Genomic DNA, 18,980 nt, shown 5'->3' on the forward strand with positions numbered 1-18,980 from the left:
CCATACCAAGAAAACGGCGTAAAGCCTTTCTAGTGCAAGGCACAGGGAACGAAGTAATGGCAGAAACTTTTTCTTTTAAAGGTCGCACTTGCCCTTGGCCTACCTGTCTACCAAGATAGGTCACTGTGGCTTTCCCAAAGTCACATTTGGCGAGGTTTAAGGTCAAAGAAGCTTTAGCAAGGCGAGTGAACACTTGTTTTAAAACAGTTATGTGTTCTGTCCAGGTAGAAGTATATACTACTATATCATCCAAGTATGCACTGCAGTTAGACAAACCAGACAAAACAATGTTTACTAGGCGTTGGAAGGTTGCAGGGGCATTACACATCCCAAATGCCATCACATTGTACTGTAAAAATTGGTCTGGTGTAACAAAAGCAGAAATATCAGAAGCTCTCTTCGTGAGGGGTACTTGCCAATATCCTTTTAATAAATCTAGTTTACTTACATACTGAGCATTTCCCACATTATCTACACAGTCCTCAATGCGAGGAAGTGGATATGAGTCAGTAACTGTAACAGAATTTACCTTGCGGTAATCGGTAATGAAACGTGGTGTGCCATCGGGTTTCATTTCAAGCAAACAGGGAGAACTCCAAGAACTCGAACTGTGTTTTGCAAATCCATTTTGCAACATGTACTCTGTCTCACTGTTCATTAGAGCTCTTTTAACAGGATTTATTCTATAAGGATGTTGCTTAATGGGTTTAGCATTAGCGACATCAATGTCATGTTCAAGTACTGTAGTGCGTGTCGGTATGTCATTGAATAGACATAGGAAACTGCTCATCAGGGATAAAATATCATCTTGTTGGCTTTCAGGCAAATGTGTAAGACTATTTGAAAACTCTTTCAACATTTCAGAATTGGGCAAACGAGGACTTTGGTGAAAACTGGAGCGAAGAGTTAAACCATCTTCACCCGATTCAGAGCTAACATCATCTGTCACAATTATGGCTGCACTGCCACTGGGTTTTACTTTACTCTGGTCCATATTTGGGTTAGTTGTTCGAATGTAGTACGGTTTTAGCATGTTTATGTGACACACTCTGGTTTTTCTCCTCCTTTCAGGAGTGTTTATCACATAGTCAGTGTCACTCAGTTGATCACTAACCTCATAAGGACCTGAGAACTTGGCATCAAGAGCAGATCCAGGGATAGGCAGTAATGCCAAAACTTTGTCGCCAACCTGAAAGTGACGAAGAACAGCAGAATGATCATAACGCCTTTTCATTGATTTCTGAGAGTCACAAAGGAACTCTTGTGCAATTGCACGGGAAGAATGCAAACGCTCACGAAACTTACAAACATAATCCAAAATGTTTTCCTGAGCGGAAGTGTCAGAGTTCAAAAGTTTCTCTTTCAGAATTTTTAGTGGACTGCGAAGAGTATGACCAAACACTAGTTCTGCAGGGCTAAATCTTAATGATTCCTGAGTGGATTCTCTAGCTGCAAACAGTACAAAAGGGATACCTTCATCCCAGCTTTTCTTATTCTCAAGGCAGTATTTCTTCAGCATAGACTTTAAAGTCTGATGCCAACGTTCTAAAGCTCCCTGAGATTGAGGATGATATGCACTAGAAACAGCATGTTTAATGTCTAGTTCTTTAAGAACCTGTCTAAAGAGTTTCGATTTGAAATTTGTACCTTGATCTGTCTGTACAGTTCTTGGAAGACCAAATGTAGAAAAGAATCTGGTCATGGCATTAATGATTGAACTAGCAGTGATTTTACGGAGAGGAATGGCTTCAGGGTAGCGAGTGGAAGCGCACATTAAGGTAAGTAAAAACTGATTACCAGATTTGGTTCGTGGTAAAGGACCCACACAATCCATAATGATGCGTTCAAATGGTTCTTTCACTGCAGGAATTGGATGGAGCGGAGCATTTGGTATGGTCTGGTTAGGCTTTCCAGCCATCTGACATATGTGGCAACTGCGGCAGAATTTAACCACATCTGTTTTTAATCCAGGCCAGTAAAAGTGTTTCAAAATCAGTTGGTATGTCTTTGAAACACCCAAGTGTCCTGACCATTTACTTTCATGTGCTAATGATAAAATATTCTTTCGATAACTGGAAGGAACCACAATCTGTAAAACTATGTTCCAATCAGCACCAGGAAGCAGAACAGGACACCATCTACGCATTAAAATTCCATCATCCAGAAAGAAAGATACACCTTCATCCTTGGCCGTATCAGGACTTACTACACCTTCAAAATAGGGTTTTAACGTTGGATCCGACCTCTGAGAAGTGCGCAGGTGAGCACGAGTGATTGGGAAAGCACTATCAGGGGTCTGTAATGCATCCCCACCAGTCAAATCCGGAATTGCAGAAGCCTCTGTAACAGAGTCAGATTCTCCACCACCTGAGAACACTGACATAAACAAACTGTCAGACAAATCCACATAATCACTTTTAGCCTTTTTCTTACGTTTTTGTGCACGAGTTAGTACACCAGTTGGGTTTACTTTGGGTGATGACTTGTTATCTCTAGTTCCCAAGTTTTGTGGTACATCCAAAACCTCTAATGCAGGAGTTACCTTACCGCCAGCAATATCATTACCTAACAGTAATGCGACACCTTTGATAGGTAGTGCTGGGCAGACAGCAATAGGAAAAATTCCTGAGATTATTTTGGAGTTTAAATGTACCAGATGTACAGGCCGAGGAACATAACCCATTTCTACGCCCTGTAGAATTGCACTATATCCACATGATGACTGTTCAGAAAACGGTAATGTGTCAGCTAAAATAATGGACTGAGAACCTCCAGTATCACGCAGAATGCGAATAGAACGCTGATCTTCAGGCTGTCCAGTGAGCGAAACTAGTGCATCCGACAGAAAAGGGTTGAAGCAGGGATCAGGTGTGCAGTCAACTTCAGCTCTTACAATGTTTGGTTTTCTCTTAATGAGTCCTACACCTTTCGGTTGGGACTGAACAGAGGTTTGTGTTTTCCGTTTTAAAGCTAAACAGTTAGCAATGACATGCCCTGTTTTATGACAATAAAAACACTCTCTGTTTTCCTTCAATTGTATGGGCTTGACTGTGTCACACGTCTTAACAACAGAAGTTTTGTTTGGATTGGACTGAAAAATTGTTTTGTGGGTAAGCACATACTCATCAGCAAGGACAGCAGCAGCAGACAAAGACTCTACTTTTTGTTCATTTAAATGCATGGAAATGCGTTCAGGCAAACAGGTCTTAAACTCCTCTAACAAAATTAGCTCTTTTAAGCTGAGAAAGTTTGAGACTTTACAAGAAGAACACCATCTGTCAAAAAGAGTTCCCTTTTCCCTAGCGAACTCAACATAAGTTTGACTGGGATTTTTCTTAAAAGACCTAAATTTTTGTCGGTAAGCCTCGGGGACAAGTTCATAGGCTTTTAAGATGGCAGCCTTTACCTTTTCAAAATCTAGGGTGTCTGCAAGAGGGAGAGTTGCAACAACCTCTTGAGCTTTTCCATACAGTTTGCATTGCAACAGAAGTGACCAGGCTTCAGGAGGCCACTGCAAAGCTTGTGCTATTTTTTCAAAAGCTGAGAAGTAACAATCTACTTCCGCTTCTCGGAATTCAGGCACTAGAGCAACATACTTGGTAATATCGAAAGGTCTAATTTGAGGTGAAGTAGTGGAATAACCAACAGAAGAGGAGTTTACTGCAAAAGCAGGAACATTAATTCTAGTCTGAGATTCAAGCTCTAACTGACGTATTTTTATGGCAGTGTCTGCTTCAATTTCCAACCTTTTCATTTCTAGTTGGAACTGCCTTTGCTGTGCCTTCTCTTGGGCCTCAAGGTGCAGTCTAGCGAGTCGGATTTTAATCCGAGCATCAGCCTTTGACCCAGCCGAACTACTGGCGTCAGAGAGAGGATTAAACCGAGGGAGTGTGTAAGGAGTCTTAATCCCCACACCCACCTCAGCATCCACATCTGGAGAGACTGCTGGAGGTTTTCCCAAAACCTTCTTACCACCTTCATCAGAAGAAAGGGCCTTGGACTGAGCTACAGCAGCAGAAGTCAAAGCAGGTTGAGCCACAGAACTCGCAGATATCTCAGAACATACAAGAACTCCTAGTTCTACCAATTTCTCCACTACAAGATTCCTTAGTTCCTTCTTAAGGAGTTGTTTAGAATAATAAATGCAGAAATGTGCTGCAATTTGTGCCAAATCATCCTTTCGACATGACTCTATTAGTTCAAGAGAGGGACTTTCCAAAAACTGTTTTAAGTTAAACTGTGCCATACTAAAATTTTGCACAAGTGACAACAGGGGCCTACCAAGACCTTGTCACTTTCTGAACTGACAAAGCTAAAGTTTACACTTTCAATCACAGGATTCATTTAAAGAGATCCCGGACGAGCCCCCATTAAATGTTACGACCCCACTCGGTCTAGGGGTAGGGGGAAGTAAACATTCAAACCAGGTGTTGTTGGTTTAATGAAAGAAAGAGTAATTTATTTCTTTTTAGTTCAGTTTCCGTTATTTTTAACAAAACAAACAAAAGGAGGATACTTAAAGTACAAACCGTTTGAAAATAAAAAGGGGTAAAACCCAAAATACACAATAACCATAAATTTAACAAAATACACAACCATCAGTAATTTAACTAAAAATAATCCCCCAAAAGGAGGGACAAACTAATTCAACAGTTTCCTAAATCAAAAACGTCCCTGCTAACAAAAAGCAAACAAACAAATCAAGACAAAGCCCAATCAACTTTAAAGAGACTCCTTTGAGCCAAGATGGAGTCATCAAGCAGGTGAGCACACAAAAATAACCAAGCTTCCCAACGAGCAGGTAAGCATACAACAATAACCAAGCTTCAAAATTTTACAACACCAAAGTCAGAAGTGGCGAGCTGTTCTGTCCAAATACCAGCTGCCTTTAGTGGCAGGTGCAGAGAGTTTATATAATGTAGTCCCTTCTTGATTGGCGGCGAATTCAGAAGAACCAGGAAATGAATAGTCCAACATGAACTCCCGGAGACGTCCAGTAGGAGGAGTGCAGAGCACGCAGGGAGATCAGAGTCCGTCAGGAACAGCGAAGAAGAGGGTATCCAGCGAAGAAGAAATCCGATCCTATCAGAAACAGCGGTACCGATAGCACGGAGGAAAACGGTGCTTTTCAGCGACATCGGCTGGCCAGTCTGTTGATGAAGGTACAAAACAAACACACATACGGCCACCAGCCGTAACACCCCTATAGTTGGAACACATATTCCAGCCACCCTTCTTATGAAGGACGACAACCACCCCATTCTGTCAGTTCAGAGGCACTGCCCCGACTCCCACGCAATGTTGAAAAGGCGTGTCAACCATGAGAGCTCCACAACATCCAGAGACTTGAGTTACTCAGGGTGGATCTCATCCACCCCCGAAGCCCTGCCACTGTGGAGCTTTTGAACCACCTTGTTGACTTCAGCCTGGGTAATGAAAGAGTCCAACCCCAGGTCCCCAGCCTCTGCTTCCACAAGGTAATGCTTGACGGCAGGATTGAGGATATCCTCATGGAGATCCTCCTTCCACCGCCTGATAATGTCCCCAGTCGAGGTAAGCAGGTCCCCACCCCCATTGTAAACAGTGTTGGTGAAGCACTGCTTCCCCCATGTGAGGCACTGGACGGTTTGCCAGAATCGCTTCGAAGCCAACCGGTAGTCGTTCTCCATGGCCTCATCGAACTCCTCCCAGGTTCGAGTTTTGCCTCTGTCACAGCCTGAGCCGTGGCACGCTTGGCCTCATGGTACCCGTCAGCTGCTTCAGGAGTCCCACAAGCCAACCACAGCTGATAGGACTCCTTCAGCTTGACAACATCCCTTTGTGCTGGTGTCCACCACCGGGTTTGGGGATTGCTGCTGCAACAGGCACCACAGACCTTGTGGCCACAGCTATGGATGGCAGCATCGATAATAGACCAGGAGAACATGGTCCACTCAGACTCTATGTCTCCAACCTCCCCAGGAATCTGGTCAAAGCCCTCCCGGAGGTGGCCGAGGGATCCACCAGATGTTCCGAGCAGACCCTCACTATATGCTTGGGCTTGCCAAGTCTGTCTGGCTTTCTCCTCTTCCAGTGGATCCATCTCACCACCAGGTGGTGATCAGTGGACAGCTCAGCCCCTCTCTTCACCCAAATGTCCAAAATAAAAGGTCATGACATGACAACAAACTCGATCATTGACCTCCTGCCTAGGGTGTCTTGGTGCCAATTGCACCGATGAACACCATTATGCTTGAACATGGTGTTCATTATGGACAATCTGTGACTAGCAGAGAAGTCCAATAATGAAACACAACTCAGATTCAGATCGGGGAGGCAATTCCAACCAATCACACATCTCCAGGTGTCACTGTCATTTCCCATGCGGGAGTTGAAGTCCCCCAGCAGAATAATGCAGTACCCGGGAGGGGCACTATGCAGCGCCCCTGAAGGGGACGCCAAGAAGGCAGGGTACTCCGCACCACTGCTCCGCCTGTAGGCCAAGATGACAGTCAGAGACCTGTCCCCAACCCGAAGGTGCAGGGATTCAATCCTCTAATCCACTGGGGTAAACCCCAACACGGCTGAGCTGGGAGGCAACAAGCAAACCCACCCAGGCTCACCGCCTCTCCCTGCGACAGAGTAGAAAAGAGTCCAATCTCTCTCGAGGAGCTGGGCTACAGAGCCCAGGTTGTGCGTGGAGGTGAGCCAGACTATTTCTAGTTGATATCACTCAACCTCCCACACAAACTCAGGCTCTTTCCCCCCCCATCAAGGTGACATTCCACATCTCTAGAGCCAGCTTAAGCATCTGGAGATTGGGTGGTCGAGGTCTCCACCTTCTTCCGCTGCCCCATTCTTTTTGCACCGGTCCATCATGGTTCCCCCTGCAAGTGGTGGGCCCACTGGGGGATGGCCTCACATCTCTCATTCGGGCTTGGCCTGGCCTGGTCCAACAAGGAGCAACCCAGCCACCAGGCACTCTCCGACGAGTCCCGACCCCAGGCCTGGCTCCAGGATGGGACTCCGGCTCTGCCATACTGGGCGACATCACGTGCCTTGATTTGTTGGGGTTAATGAAGGCATCTTGAACTTTTCTTTGTATGATCTGTCACCCAGAGCCTTTTTGCCATGGGAGACCCTACCAGGGGCATTTAAGCCCCAGGCAACATAGCCTCTAGGATCATTCGAGCACTCAAATACCTCCATCATGATAAGGTGGTGGTTCAAGGAGAAAAGGTTGGAGAGGAATTCCTGCCTCAAGTGGAGCAGTTCAAGTATCTTGGGGTCTTGTTCACAAGTGAGGGGACAATGGAGTGGGAGATTGACAGACGGATTGGTGTGGCTGCCATAGTAACGCTGTGCTGGTCCATTGTGGTGAAGAGAGAGCTGAGCCGAAAAGCGAAGCTCTCAATTTACCGGTCGGTCTAAGTTCCTACCCTCACCTATGACCATGAATTTTGGGTCATGACTAAAAGAACCAGATCCCGGATACAATCGGCTGAAATGAGCTTCCTCCGTAGCGTGGCCTGGCACTCCCTTTGAGACAGAGTGAGGAGGTCAGCCATGCGGGAGGAGCTCGGAGTAGAGCCGCTGCTCCTCATACATGGATACCAAAATATATTTTTAACGACTACAAAATGACAGTGACTGAGACAAAATGGCCATGCATGAGTGACAAGTGGGGTAGGTCATGGAGCAAGGGCGAATTGACTTCTCTTTCTTCCTTCTCTTTATGTTTTGTACTCCAGTTCTTCTGTATTCCAGGCTTTAAAATACATTTGCTTCTAAACTGGAGTTTTCTCTGCTCTTGTGGTAACAAATTGGGAAGTTCACATATACAAGCCCCAACGTTATTGAAATTTACTCATCCAATAAATGGCTTTATTATGTTATGTTTAACTGATAGTGTGCTGTAATTTAAGGCTCAGTTCTTGGGCTTAAGATATGCAGAGTTGGTTTACTCCTTCTTTTCTCACTGTGACAACCTAAAATGCTGGAGGCAGATTGAGTTTTGCGACAAGAAACCAGTGAGGTTTCCTAGTAATTCCTTTCTTATAATTAAATTTTTTGTGCTCACAGTGAAACAGTCTCCTCTCTCCTGTGTCTCTGAGTTACACAGTTTCATTAAGCCTTTCATTGCTTGTATTAAATGTTAGGGTGTACTAACCAAAGATACACACATATATATATATATATATATATATATATATATATATATATATATATATTGTTGTTTTTATAAATTATAATTAACATTAAGATGATTCCTTCCTGTTCAGAGGCTTTAGGATTGTATAAACTGCCAGTGCCTCATTTTAGCTAACATGTATCATAATATTTCTGTATGTTCATATTCATATCTGTACCCATTTTGTTTTATGTTTTTAAGACTAATAAAGTAAGCTAAATCCTGGAGCATGTTTCAGGCTGGATGATGTAAAATAAAAGTGGAAATTTTTAAAAGGCTAATAGTGAGAAAGAATTCGTTCCTGTTTTGCTCAGATTCTTAGCAACTGGGGTCATATCTGAAATAATAGAGTTGAGTTGAAGCTTGATTTAATACCCCATATTAGTATCAATAATTTAATAAAAGCCACAATGGTAATTAATCAGAGCTACAAACGTTTTATTGAGCTGCCATCAGTATTGATGAGGTTATTAATTTACATATTCAGACTGGTCACCTGTTATCATCTCCACCTCTAGTAGACCCTAAAACCGTATCCATTGTCTGCACCCTCTTATCCGTACTGGGTTGCAGGGATACTGGTGCATATCCCATCATAATATCTATGCCCTGTAAACATATAGCCATAACTATAATGGTTTATATTCAAGCTTATTCATGGTTTAAATGACCCAATAGGAGTCCAGACCCAAATTGATTTTAGAATCCATGGCAAGACAAAAAAAAAAAACGTCCCTGATAACACTCTCTATCTAATCTGAGTGAGTTTGATCTATTTGCAAAGAACTGTCTAAATTTGCACTCTCTAAATGTCCAAAGGTGATAAATAAAGACCACTTTCTCTTCATGATTAAGCCACAATAATTCCTTGTGAAATGCATTGAAATTTGCAGTTATAAAAGGACAAAAGATGTGGAAAACATGCGAATAAATTCAAAGGCGTGATTATGGTTTCCACTTCACAAGTAGAGACCAGGATAGTGTTCATACTTTTGTTCTGGTTCTGGATGCATCTGGGTTAGTATATTAAATGAGGCATAAAAATAACATTCAAATGTCTTTTGACAAAATCTGTAACCTTAAATCTGCATTTTGAAATTCCATATTCACTTATTTATATTTTGTCCCACCCAGATTTTACAACCTCTCCATAAATCCTTACTACATGCCTGAAGAAGGTGAAGACAGCCCGTTCATCTGCTCAGCTCCCCGCGAGAACGGGATGCTGCGCTGCCACGATTTGCCACCTTTCACCCAGGGAGGAGAGGATTGCTCATTGTCTGCTCCCCACCAAAGATCTGCTCTTATTGGTTCACCACCAGGAGTGGGTGGGGCTAGCAATAGCAATTGTGTTAACTGGAACCAGTACTACAGTGACTGCCTCCCCGGGGACCACAACCCCCACAAGGGAGCAGTTAACTTTGACAATATTGGCTATGCTTGGATAGCCATATTCCAGGTGAGAAAGGAAATAATATTCTAACTTAATTTTCAAAAACCTAATGTTACTTTAGAAATCCTATTGCAGTGTGTTCAACCCTGGTCTTCAAGGCAAACTGCCCTGCATGTTTGAGGTGTTTCTCTGCTCAGTACAGTTCAGTAAGAGCCTGTTAATCAGCCACCAAATGAAATCGGGTGTACTGAAGCAGGGAACATGTAAAACATGCAGGGCAGTGTGCTTTGAGGACCAGGGTTGAAAAACACATTTCTTCCTCTCACAACTTCCACCTCCCATGACAGTCTATTTATTATTGATGTCTGTAAGCTTACACTTTCTGTACTGCTGAGATTTGTGTTGCATCCTTTTTTGTGAATTTACCTAAGCCACAGTGATAGATGTGGCTTTGCTTCCAATGTGCTATGACTTGCAATTTTCTTTGCCAAAGAGTTTTATCTTCAAATTACTACAAACACCACAAATTCTCAATGCACTCATGCACATATTAATCCATCTCAAAAATGTCCTCTGTGTTTTCACCTCATGAGGCTTAAGATTACATTTTGCCATTTGTACATTTTTCCTATTTGAAATATTTTGGTAAACAGAATTTTTTGGGTCTAATGTGAGAATATTTTATTTTGCTAGGCATATGATTGTGCCTACTTCTAAAAGCATCTGTTTACTTGGAGTACATGGTTGCAATTCTTTTTTGCAACATTTAGACATTTATAATGAAAATTGGAACAGGAAGAGAAAAGACAGAGGGGCCAGGAAAAAAAAAAACCTTCTAGAATCTTTATGAGTTAAATTAGTATTTACGTTAATGTTAAATGAAGATCATAACAGGAAGTTCACAGTGATAGACGTTGCATAAGATAATTAATTAGAGGACACACTTATATAATTTAACTTAAACAGAACCTGCAAAACTGAACATAGCTGAAGTATAGCAAATATGGGAAACCCAAATTTCAGTATGGTAACAGGCATGATGCTACTGCAGTCTTAGAACCCAGAAAGTTGTTTTTTGTGGTGTTTTTTTGACCATATTCCAATGCTAATGCAACAAATATAACATCTGCAGGATTTTTCCAAACACTCAGTGGAAGTTCCTTATACGTATGGGAGGTTTCTGAACCTCCTTCATCAGATTCAGCCTTGCTATGTAGGAGCAAACATCAGGCCGGCATGATTGCAGGGTGGGTAGGGGCTAAAAGAGAGTTTACGTTTGTTTATTTTAGATTCTAATGACTATGTTGGTTGTTACTAAAATTATTTCTCACCACATTCATACACCAGTGTGAATGTAATGTAATGTATATCTATTATGATAGAGTAGTTTGCTTAGGTGAATATCCTTGATCTTGCTTTCCCAAATTCAGTTACCTAAATGGTAGCTGTACAATTCCTCTTTTTGATCTTACACCAAAGATAATTATTGGACTCTGTTAAATGTGAAGTTAGACAGTAACATGGTATGTGCATGTCATGTAATTACATTAAACCATCCTGTCACGCCTTTTATTTATGTCTAAGATAAAGCATACATTCTGAACATGTCTAAGCTGTTTCACTATTTCCCTAGAGACACTTGAAAGACTAAAAAGTGCCTGGGTCTGTGGGAACTCACAGCTGTCCTCATGAGAATAGCAAGGACTCCTTTTGGATTTCATTAATACTCATACAATATAACACAGTCACATGGGAGGTTTCAAAAGATCAAGATTCCCTGTAACCAACATTCAGCATTGAATTGCAGCACTTGCAAAAAAATAGAAGAAGTCTGATTAGCTTGTAATATTTTCTAGATCTTGAAAAGTTTCAGTCCTTTGAATTATAAGACAGAGAATGAGGAATGGAAAAATTAGATAGATGAATGATTCACACCTAAAGAAAATCTACAAGAGCAGGAGCATTATAGACATAAACAACTCACTATATTCAACCAACTGATGAATTACTGTTAGTTATGTTTTAAGGATACTGTTGGTTGGGTTAATCAGCAGAGAAACCATGTGATGAATTCCTGGGTGGTCAAAAGTAAAATTGTACAATCAGTGTCATACTAGTTTGCCATTAACAAGAACTAGTTCTAAGCTCACTTCACAAAGGCTAAAACTGACAGAAGTCATGTCTACAGTACTCCATCTAAACATTTTGTACTACATTTGCAGTCCCGGCATGAGCTTGTTGTTATTCATTTTTGAATATATTTTTTTTATTAAAGTAAAAAATAAAACTACAACTTGTGACTTAATTTGCCAATTAGCATGCTGGTTATGTTATCATGTCATAATCTGTGGGTCTTTTTGTTTTGGTTGTAACTTGGATTTAGATTTGAAATATTTTAATTGTTTATTGTCTCCAGTGGTGATCTGTACTAGTTCCTTTCTGTCTTTGGATTTCTTTGTTCTCTCTTGTGTTCTGTTCCTTGTTTATTTTTTTTTTCCACCTCATGTCTTTCTCCATGCCAGTCTTCCTGTGCTGCTGTCTCTGTTGCATTATTGTTCTAGTTTGATGCCCTCCAATTCCTGACATGCCTTTTCCTGTTATCATTAGTCACCTAAACTGTATTTTCACCATTTCATTGCTCTGATTGCATGTTAATGGTTGCTGTCCTTCTGGAAGACAAACCTCTGCCTCACTCTCATATCTTTTGCAGCCCCTAACAGTTTTTTTCACAACACTGAGGTGTGATCAGCTCCACCCATCTCCCTATTAACTTAACCATCGGTTCTGTCCCTGTTAAAGAAACACGTCCCCAGCAGTGCCAACATTTTTCTCCTGCACTGTGTGTCCAGGGTGATTTGCAGTGTTAGTTCTTTGCCACATACAGGTCCCTCTCAAAATATTAGCATATTGTGATAAAGTTCATTATTTTCCATAATGTCATGATGAAAATTTAACATTCATATATTTTAGATTCATTGCACACTAACTGAAATATTTCAGGTCTTTTATTGTCTTAATACGGATGATTTTGGCATACAGCTCATGAAAACCCAAAATTCCTATCTCACAAAATTAGCATATTTCATCCGACCAATAAAAGAAAAGTGTTTTTAATACAAAAAACGTCAACCTTCAAATAATCATGTACAGTTATGCACTCAATACTTGGTCGGGAATCCTTTTGCAGAAATGACTGCTTCAATGCGGCGTGACATGGAGGCAATCAGCCTGTGGCACTGCTGAGGTCTTATGGAGGCCCAGGATGCTTCGATAGCAGCCTTTAGCTCATCCAGAGTGTTGGGTCTTGAGTCTCTCAACGTTCTCTTCACAATATCCCACAGATTCTCTATGGGGTTCAGGTCAGGAGAGTTGGCCTGCCAATTGAGCACAGTGATACCATGGTCAGTAAACCATTTACCAGTGGTTTTGGCACTGTGAGCAGGTGCCAGGTCGTGCTGAAAAATGAAATCTTCATCTCCATAAAGCTTTTCAGCAGATGGAAGCATGAAGTGCTCCAAAATCTCCTGATAGCTAGCTGCATTGACCCTGCCCTTGATAAAACACAGTGGACCAACACCAGCAGCTGACACGGCACCCCAGACCATCACTGACTGTGGGTACTTGACACTGGACTTCTGGCATTTTGGCATTTCCTTCTCCCCAGTCTTCCTCCAGACTCTGGCACCTTGATTTCCGAATGACATGCAGAATTTGCTTTCATCCGAAAAAAGTACTTTGGACCACTGAGCAACAGTGGATACACAGTTCCCCCCAAGGCTGTGTTCTCTCTCCTCTGCTCTTCTCCCTGTACACCAACAGCTGCACCTCCAGTCACCAGTCTGTCAAGCTTCTGAAGTTTGCGGACGACACCACCCTGATCGGACTCATCTCTGATGGTGACGAGTCCGCATACAGATGGGAGGTGGACCATCTGTTGGACTGGTGCAGCCAGAACAACCTTGAGCTCAACGCTCTAAAGACAGTGGAGATGGTTGTGAACTTCAGGCAGAACCCAGCCCCACCTGCCCCCATCACCCTCTGTGACTCCACAATTGACACTGTGGAATCTTTCCGCTTCCTGGGAACCATCATCTCCCAGGATCTCAAGTGGGAGCCAAACATCAGCTCCCTCATCAAGAAAGCCCAGCAGAGGATGTTCTTCCTGCGGCAGCTGAAGAAATTCAACCTGCCAAAGACTATGATGGTGCACTTCTACACAGCCATCATTGAGTCCACCCTCACCTCCTCCATCACCATCTGGTACGCCGCTGCTACAGCCAAGGATAAGGGCAGGCTGCAGCGTGTCATTCGGTCTGCTGAGAAGGTGATTGGCTGCAGTCTACTGTCGCTCCAGGAACTGTACACCTCCAGGACCCTGAAGCGGGCCGGGAAGATTCTGGCTGATCCCTCCCACCCCGGTCACAGACTCTTTGAGACTCTCCCCTCTGGCAGGAGGCTGCGGTCCATCCGGACCAAAACCTCACGCCACAAGAACAGTTTTTCCCATCTGCCACCAGCCTGGTTAACAAAGCCCGGAAACCACCCTGACATTCTCTCTTTCCCCCACACCCCCCCTTTTTTTGCTGACAGGACACCTGTAACCTGTAACTCTATGTGTTACATTAACGCTCAGCTTGGACTCCTGCTTACTTGCACAATGATCACCTGCACTGTTGTATTGCTCTTGCATCTTATACTGCTCTATATTTACTCTCACTCACTTAAAACTGTGCACTTATATTTATATTATATTGTAGATATGTTTGTACTGTTTAATTTGTACTGTATTGCACCGACTACGCCAAAACAAATTCCTTGTATGTCCAAAAACGTACTTGGCAATAAAGCTTTTCTGATTCTGATTCTGATTCTGAAACAGTCCAGTTCTGCTTCTCTGTAGACCAGGTCAGGCGCTTCTGCCGCTGTTTCTGGTTCAAAAGTGGCTTGACCTGGGGAATGCGGCACCTGTAGCCCATTTCCTGCACACGCCTGTGCACGGTGGCTCTGGATGTTTCTACTCCAGACTCAGTCCACTGCTTCCGCAGGTCCCCCAAGGTCTGGAATCAGACCTTCTCCACAATCTTCCTCAGGGTCCGGTCACCTCTTCTCGTTGTGCAGCATTTTCTGCCACACTTTTTCCTTCCCACACACTTCCCACTGAGGTGCCTTGATACAGCACTCTGGGAACAGCCTATTCGTTCAGAAATGTCTTTCTGTGTCTTACCCTCTTGCTTGAGGGTGTCAATAGTGGCCTTCTGGACAGCAGTCAGGTCGGCAGTCTTACCCATGATTGGGGTTTTGAGTGATGAACCAGGCTGGGAGTTTTAAAGGCCTCAGGAATCTTTTGCAGGTGTTTAGAGTTAACTCGTTGATTCAGATGATTAGGTTCATAGCTCGTTTAGAGACCCTTTTAATGATATGCTAATTTTGTGAGATAGGAATTTTGGGTTTTCATGAGCTGTATGCCAAAATCATCCGTATTAAGACAATAAAAGACCTGAAATATTTCAGTTAGTGTGCAATGAATCTAAAATATATGAATGTTAAATTTTCATCATGACATTATGGAAAATAATGCTAATATTTTGAGAAGGACCTGTATAGTGTTTGCATGAAGTTAAAAGGTAATTTTGGTGTGACATAACAATTTTTTTTTTTACTTCAATGTGTTTGTTGTGCCTCCTACATACCATATGAGAAACTACACAGGGGACTTCTGATGGCTTTCTTTCAACAATTCAAAAACATTTGCCACTCCTTCATTAAGACCAGATTTGTAAATTGCCTGTAGATATCCTGTCCACGGATTTTCTCACCTGAGCTGTAGATCTTTACAGCCCCACCAAAGTCACCACTGACCACTTGGCTGCTTTTTTGATAACCCGTCTCCTTGCTAGGTCTGTCAGCCATGCTTAATGCTTCAGATATTAAAAAATAAGAAAAAAAGAGTATGTTCTTAATCGCTCAAAGATTTATTTCTTTCATTGATAAATTAAAGGTAATACATAAATTAATTATTGCCGTCAAAATGTTTGTTTTCAGGAATCCCTGCATGTTTATATACAGCAATTTACACTATGTGTATATCTATTGTGTATATCTCTTTCAGTGTGTTTCTGTAAGAAAAATAAGCTATCAAATTACAAGTTTCAGGTGTATATTAGTAAAACATGCATTCTTTCTAAAACAAATGTTGTTTTTTGCTGCCTCTACTGTTGTCCATGCAAAAAAATTGCATTTACTAGATCTTGTATGGTACTTGTGCAAAATCTTTTATTCATGCGCACATTTACAAATACCTGCTTTCTAACGTGTTTTTGTGTTGTACTTGTACACTGCACTCCTGCTACTCCTGTGCACACTCTTGCAGTTCCCAGAGTAAGATTTCATGCAGGCCCAAGATTTTGATGTTGAGGTGCAAGTGTGTTATTAGTTCAGCTGAGCTGACTCATTAGCATACAAGCCAAAGCCACTTGAAGGAGTTGCTACCAGTCCCCTGCCACAAACACATACAAATTTAAAAGAATTAGGAAGGACTTTTGAGGTTGTCTTTAGGTTTCTTTGTCTAGTTATTGTTTCTCCTGCTTTGCTGATTATTATATTGTAGTTAACAAATTATTCTCTCCTTGTCTTTTTCTTGTTATCAGGTCATCACACTGGAAGGATGGGTGGACATCATGTATTATGTCATGGATGCTCACTCCTTCTACAATTTTATATATTTTATACTGCTTATTATTGTAAGTACCACCTTTATTTTTATGTTGTGATCAATATTCAAATGTGTCAATAGAGGACAGAAATGAAACAATAGTATTTTGTATATTTAATTAGGTGTTAAACAGTTTCTGTCTTAAATAGACCAGATGGACTTGTTTCAGTCCTATTACAGAATTAAAGGCAACATTGGTCTTAGTGGGTTAACAGTGATCTGTAGAGTTTAGGGTAGCTAAATTAGACCGCAGTTAGATCAAGACTCACAGATTCGGCTTAACTGATGGGAAACAAAAAATAATCTTTTTAGCAATATGTTAGGCAACATTCTAGGTAGGTTAGAAGGTTTTTATTCTGGTCCGGAACATGATTTTAAGGAAAAAAATGGGACATTGAATGATTTTTAGAACCGCTTTTAATCTCGAGTTGAAGAGTTCTACAGGATTACGACTTTGAAAAAAAATTTGAACATTTTAATTCATTATAAATCTTCATTACTTTACACTGGGTTGAAATAACAAGAAGAAATTGGTGTAGACACCTCTACAATACTTTAGTTTAATTTACGTAATCTCCCTTCCTTTAAGTTCAGCTTGCTTTCATTCAGTTCAATTCAAATACATTACTGTTAAGTTAATCACAGGTAAGATTAGTTCACTTGAGTTTATTTAAATATCATGAATTAACAACTTTTCACAAAAGACATTTTTTTCAGAATCAAATTATCTATCAGAATCCAATTCTGTTTAATACAACTCAGTCATATCAGATTTATAATTTTGCTGTTTCTGACTTGTTCCTTACACTCCAAATAATGTTTTAATCATCTTATGATGGATGGTCTTTCTTGAAAAATTCTTAAAGACAAAACACCTGTAATTACATTTTTCAAACAACCCCAAGAGGCATTCCTGAATATGATGGAAGTATGTAAAGGTACATCAGGGACATTATCCTTAAATCCTATAATGGTACTAAAAAAAAAATGAATTTATTTATCCTTTAAAAGGCGAGGCATCTTCTGAGGGCTTCACTTTTATCTTGCTGTCATAAATGGCAGCTGTTTTGTTTCATGCCAAGAAGAAGCACTGCAGATGCACTGTTTGCTTTGGAAGTGGTTATGACAAAAGGTAAACTAGGTCAGAAGAATGTAACAAATGTTCATTTACAACTAGTGCTACAAGAAGCCCCATGGTAGAGTACCACGAAAGAATTTGGCAATATGTGCAGGATTATGTATAAGGGCAGCACAGAAATTGTTGAGGTGTGCAGCTGTAGCAGTAAGGTGGAATCAGATGTGTCTGCAAAGGTTATTGAGAGGCTGTTGGCTCTCATTAATCTTTCACCTAAAAAAGACTAAAGGACAGGTTTATGGAAGCCGAGAGAAGCTGAGGAATGCTATTGCTTGGGCACAAATTAAAACAGCCAGTTTTGGATGAAATATATCTGCATCATTATGTGACAGTACAGCAGCTGGTGCAAAGGCATTTAGAAGAAGTGGCAAACGTGAAAGAGTTCAAACACAGTGCCTTGCAAAATATTTACATCTCCTGAATGTGTTCATATTTTATAACATAACAAACCACAAACTTAAAAGTATACTACTGGAATTTTATATGAATTGTGAAGTTAAAGAAAAATAATATAGTATTTTTCAATTTAATTTACAAGTACAAACTTGAAAAGTAAGATATGTAATTGTATTCAGTCCGTATTAGCCAGTACTTTATAGAGCTGTCTTCCACAGCAAATACAGCAGAAAGTCTTTCAAGATTTGTCTCTACCAGCTTTGCACATCTAGAGACTGAATTTTTCAGCCAATTCCTCACTCAGAATGAATGGAGATGATTTGTGGATATCAGTTTTCAGGGATTCATAACTGGATTTCAAACTGGACTTTAAACTAGGCGATTCTAGTACATATTCTTTGAGCTAAGCTATTCCCTTATACAGGGGTTGGACAATGAAACTGAAACACCTGGTTTTAGACCAAAATAATTTATTAGGATGGTGTAGGGCCTCCTTTTGCGGCCAATACAGCATCAATTCGTCTTGGGAATGACATATAGAAGTCCCGCACAGTGGTAAGAGGGATTTTAAGCCACTCTTCTTGCAGGTCACTACGTGATACTGGTGGAGGAAAACGTTTCCTGACTTGCCTAGATCTGGTGACTGTGCAGGCCATGGGAGATGTTCAACTTCACTTTCATGTTCATCAAACCAATCTTTCACCGGTCTTGCTGTGTGTATTGGTGCATTGTCATCCTGATACACGGCACCGCCTTCAGGATACAATGTTTGAACCATTGGATACACATGGTCCTCAAGAATGGTTCGGTAGTCCTTGGCAGTGACGCGCCCATCTAGCACAAGTATTGGGCCAAGGGAATGCCATGATATGGCAGCCCAAACCATCACTGATCCACCCCCATGCTTCACTCTGGGCATGCAACAGTCTGGGTGGTACGCTTCTTTGGGGCTTCTCCACACCGTAACTCTCCCGGATGTGGGGAAAACAGTAAAGGTGGACTCATCAGAGAACAATACATGTTTCACATTGTCCACATCCCAAGATTTGGACTCCTTGTACCATTGAAACCGACGTTTGGCATTGGCATGAGTGACCAAAGGTTTGGCTATAGCAGCCCGGCCGTGTATATTGACCCTGTGGAGCTCCCGATGGACAGTTCTGGTGGAAACAGG

General features: G+C 41.5%; 1 protein-coding gene across 1 annotated transcript in view; it reads left to right on the plus strand.

The window, feature by feature from the left end:
- Positions 1 to 18,980, plus strand: part of LOC124864225 (voltage-dependent T-type calcium channel subunit alpha-1H-like) — a 220,033-nt gene that overhangs the window by 119,693 nt on the left and 81,360 nt on the right. The window contains exons 7-8 of the mRNA XM_047358911.1: positions 9,305 to 9,629; positions 16,211 to 16,303. Coding sequence (XP_047214867.1) covers positions 9,305 to 9,629; positions 16,211 to 16,303 — 418 coding nt within the window. The remainder of the gene's footprint in view (positions 1 to 9,304; positions 9,630 to 16,210; positions 16,304 to 18,980) is intronic.

This window comes from Girardinichthys multiradiatus, chromosome Y (genome assembly GCF_021462225.1).
Source record: "Girardinichthys multiradiatus isolate DD_20200921_A chromosome Y, DD_fGirMul_XY1, whole genome shotgun sequence".
Lineage (NCBI taxonomy): Eukaryota > Metazoa > Chordata > Actinopteri > Cyprinodontiformes > Goodeidae > Girardinichthys > Girardinichthys multiradiatus.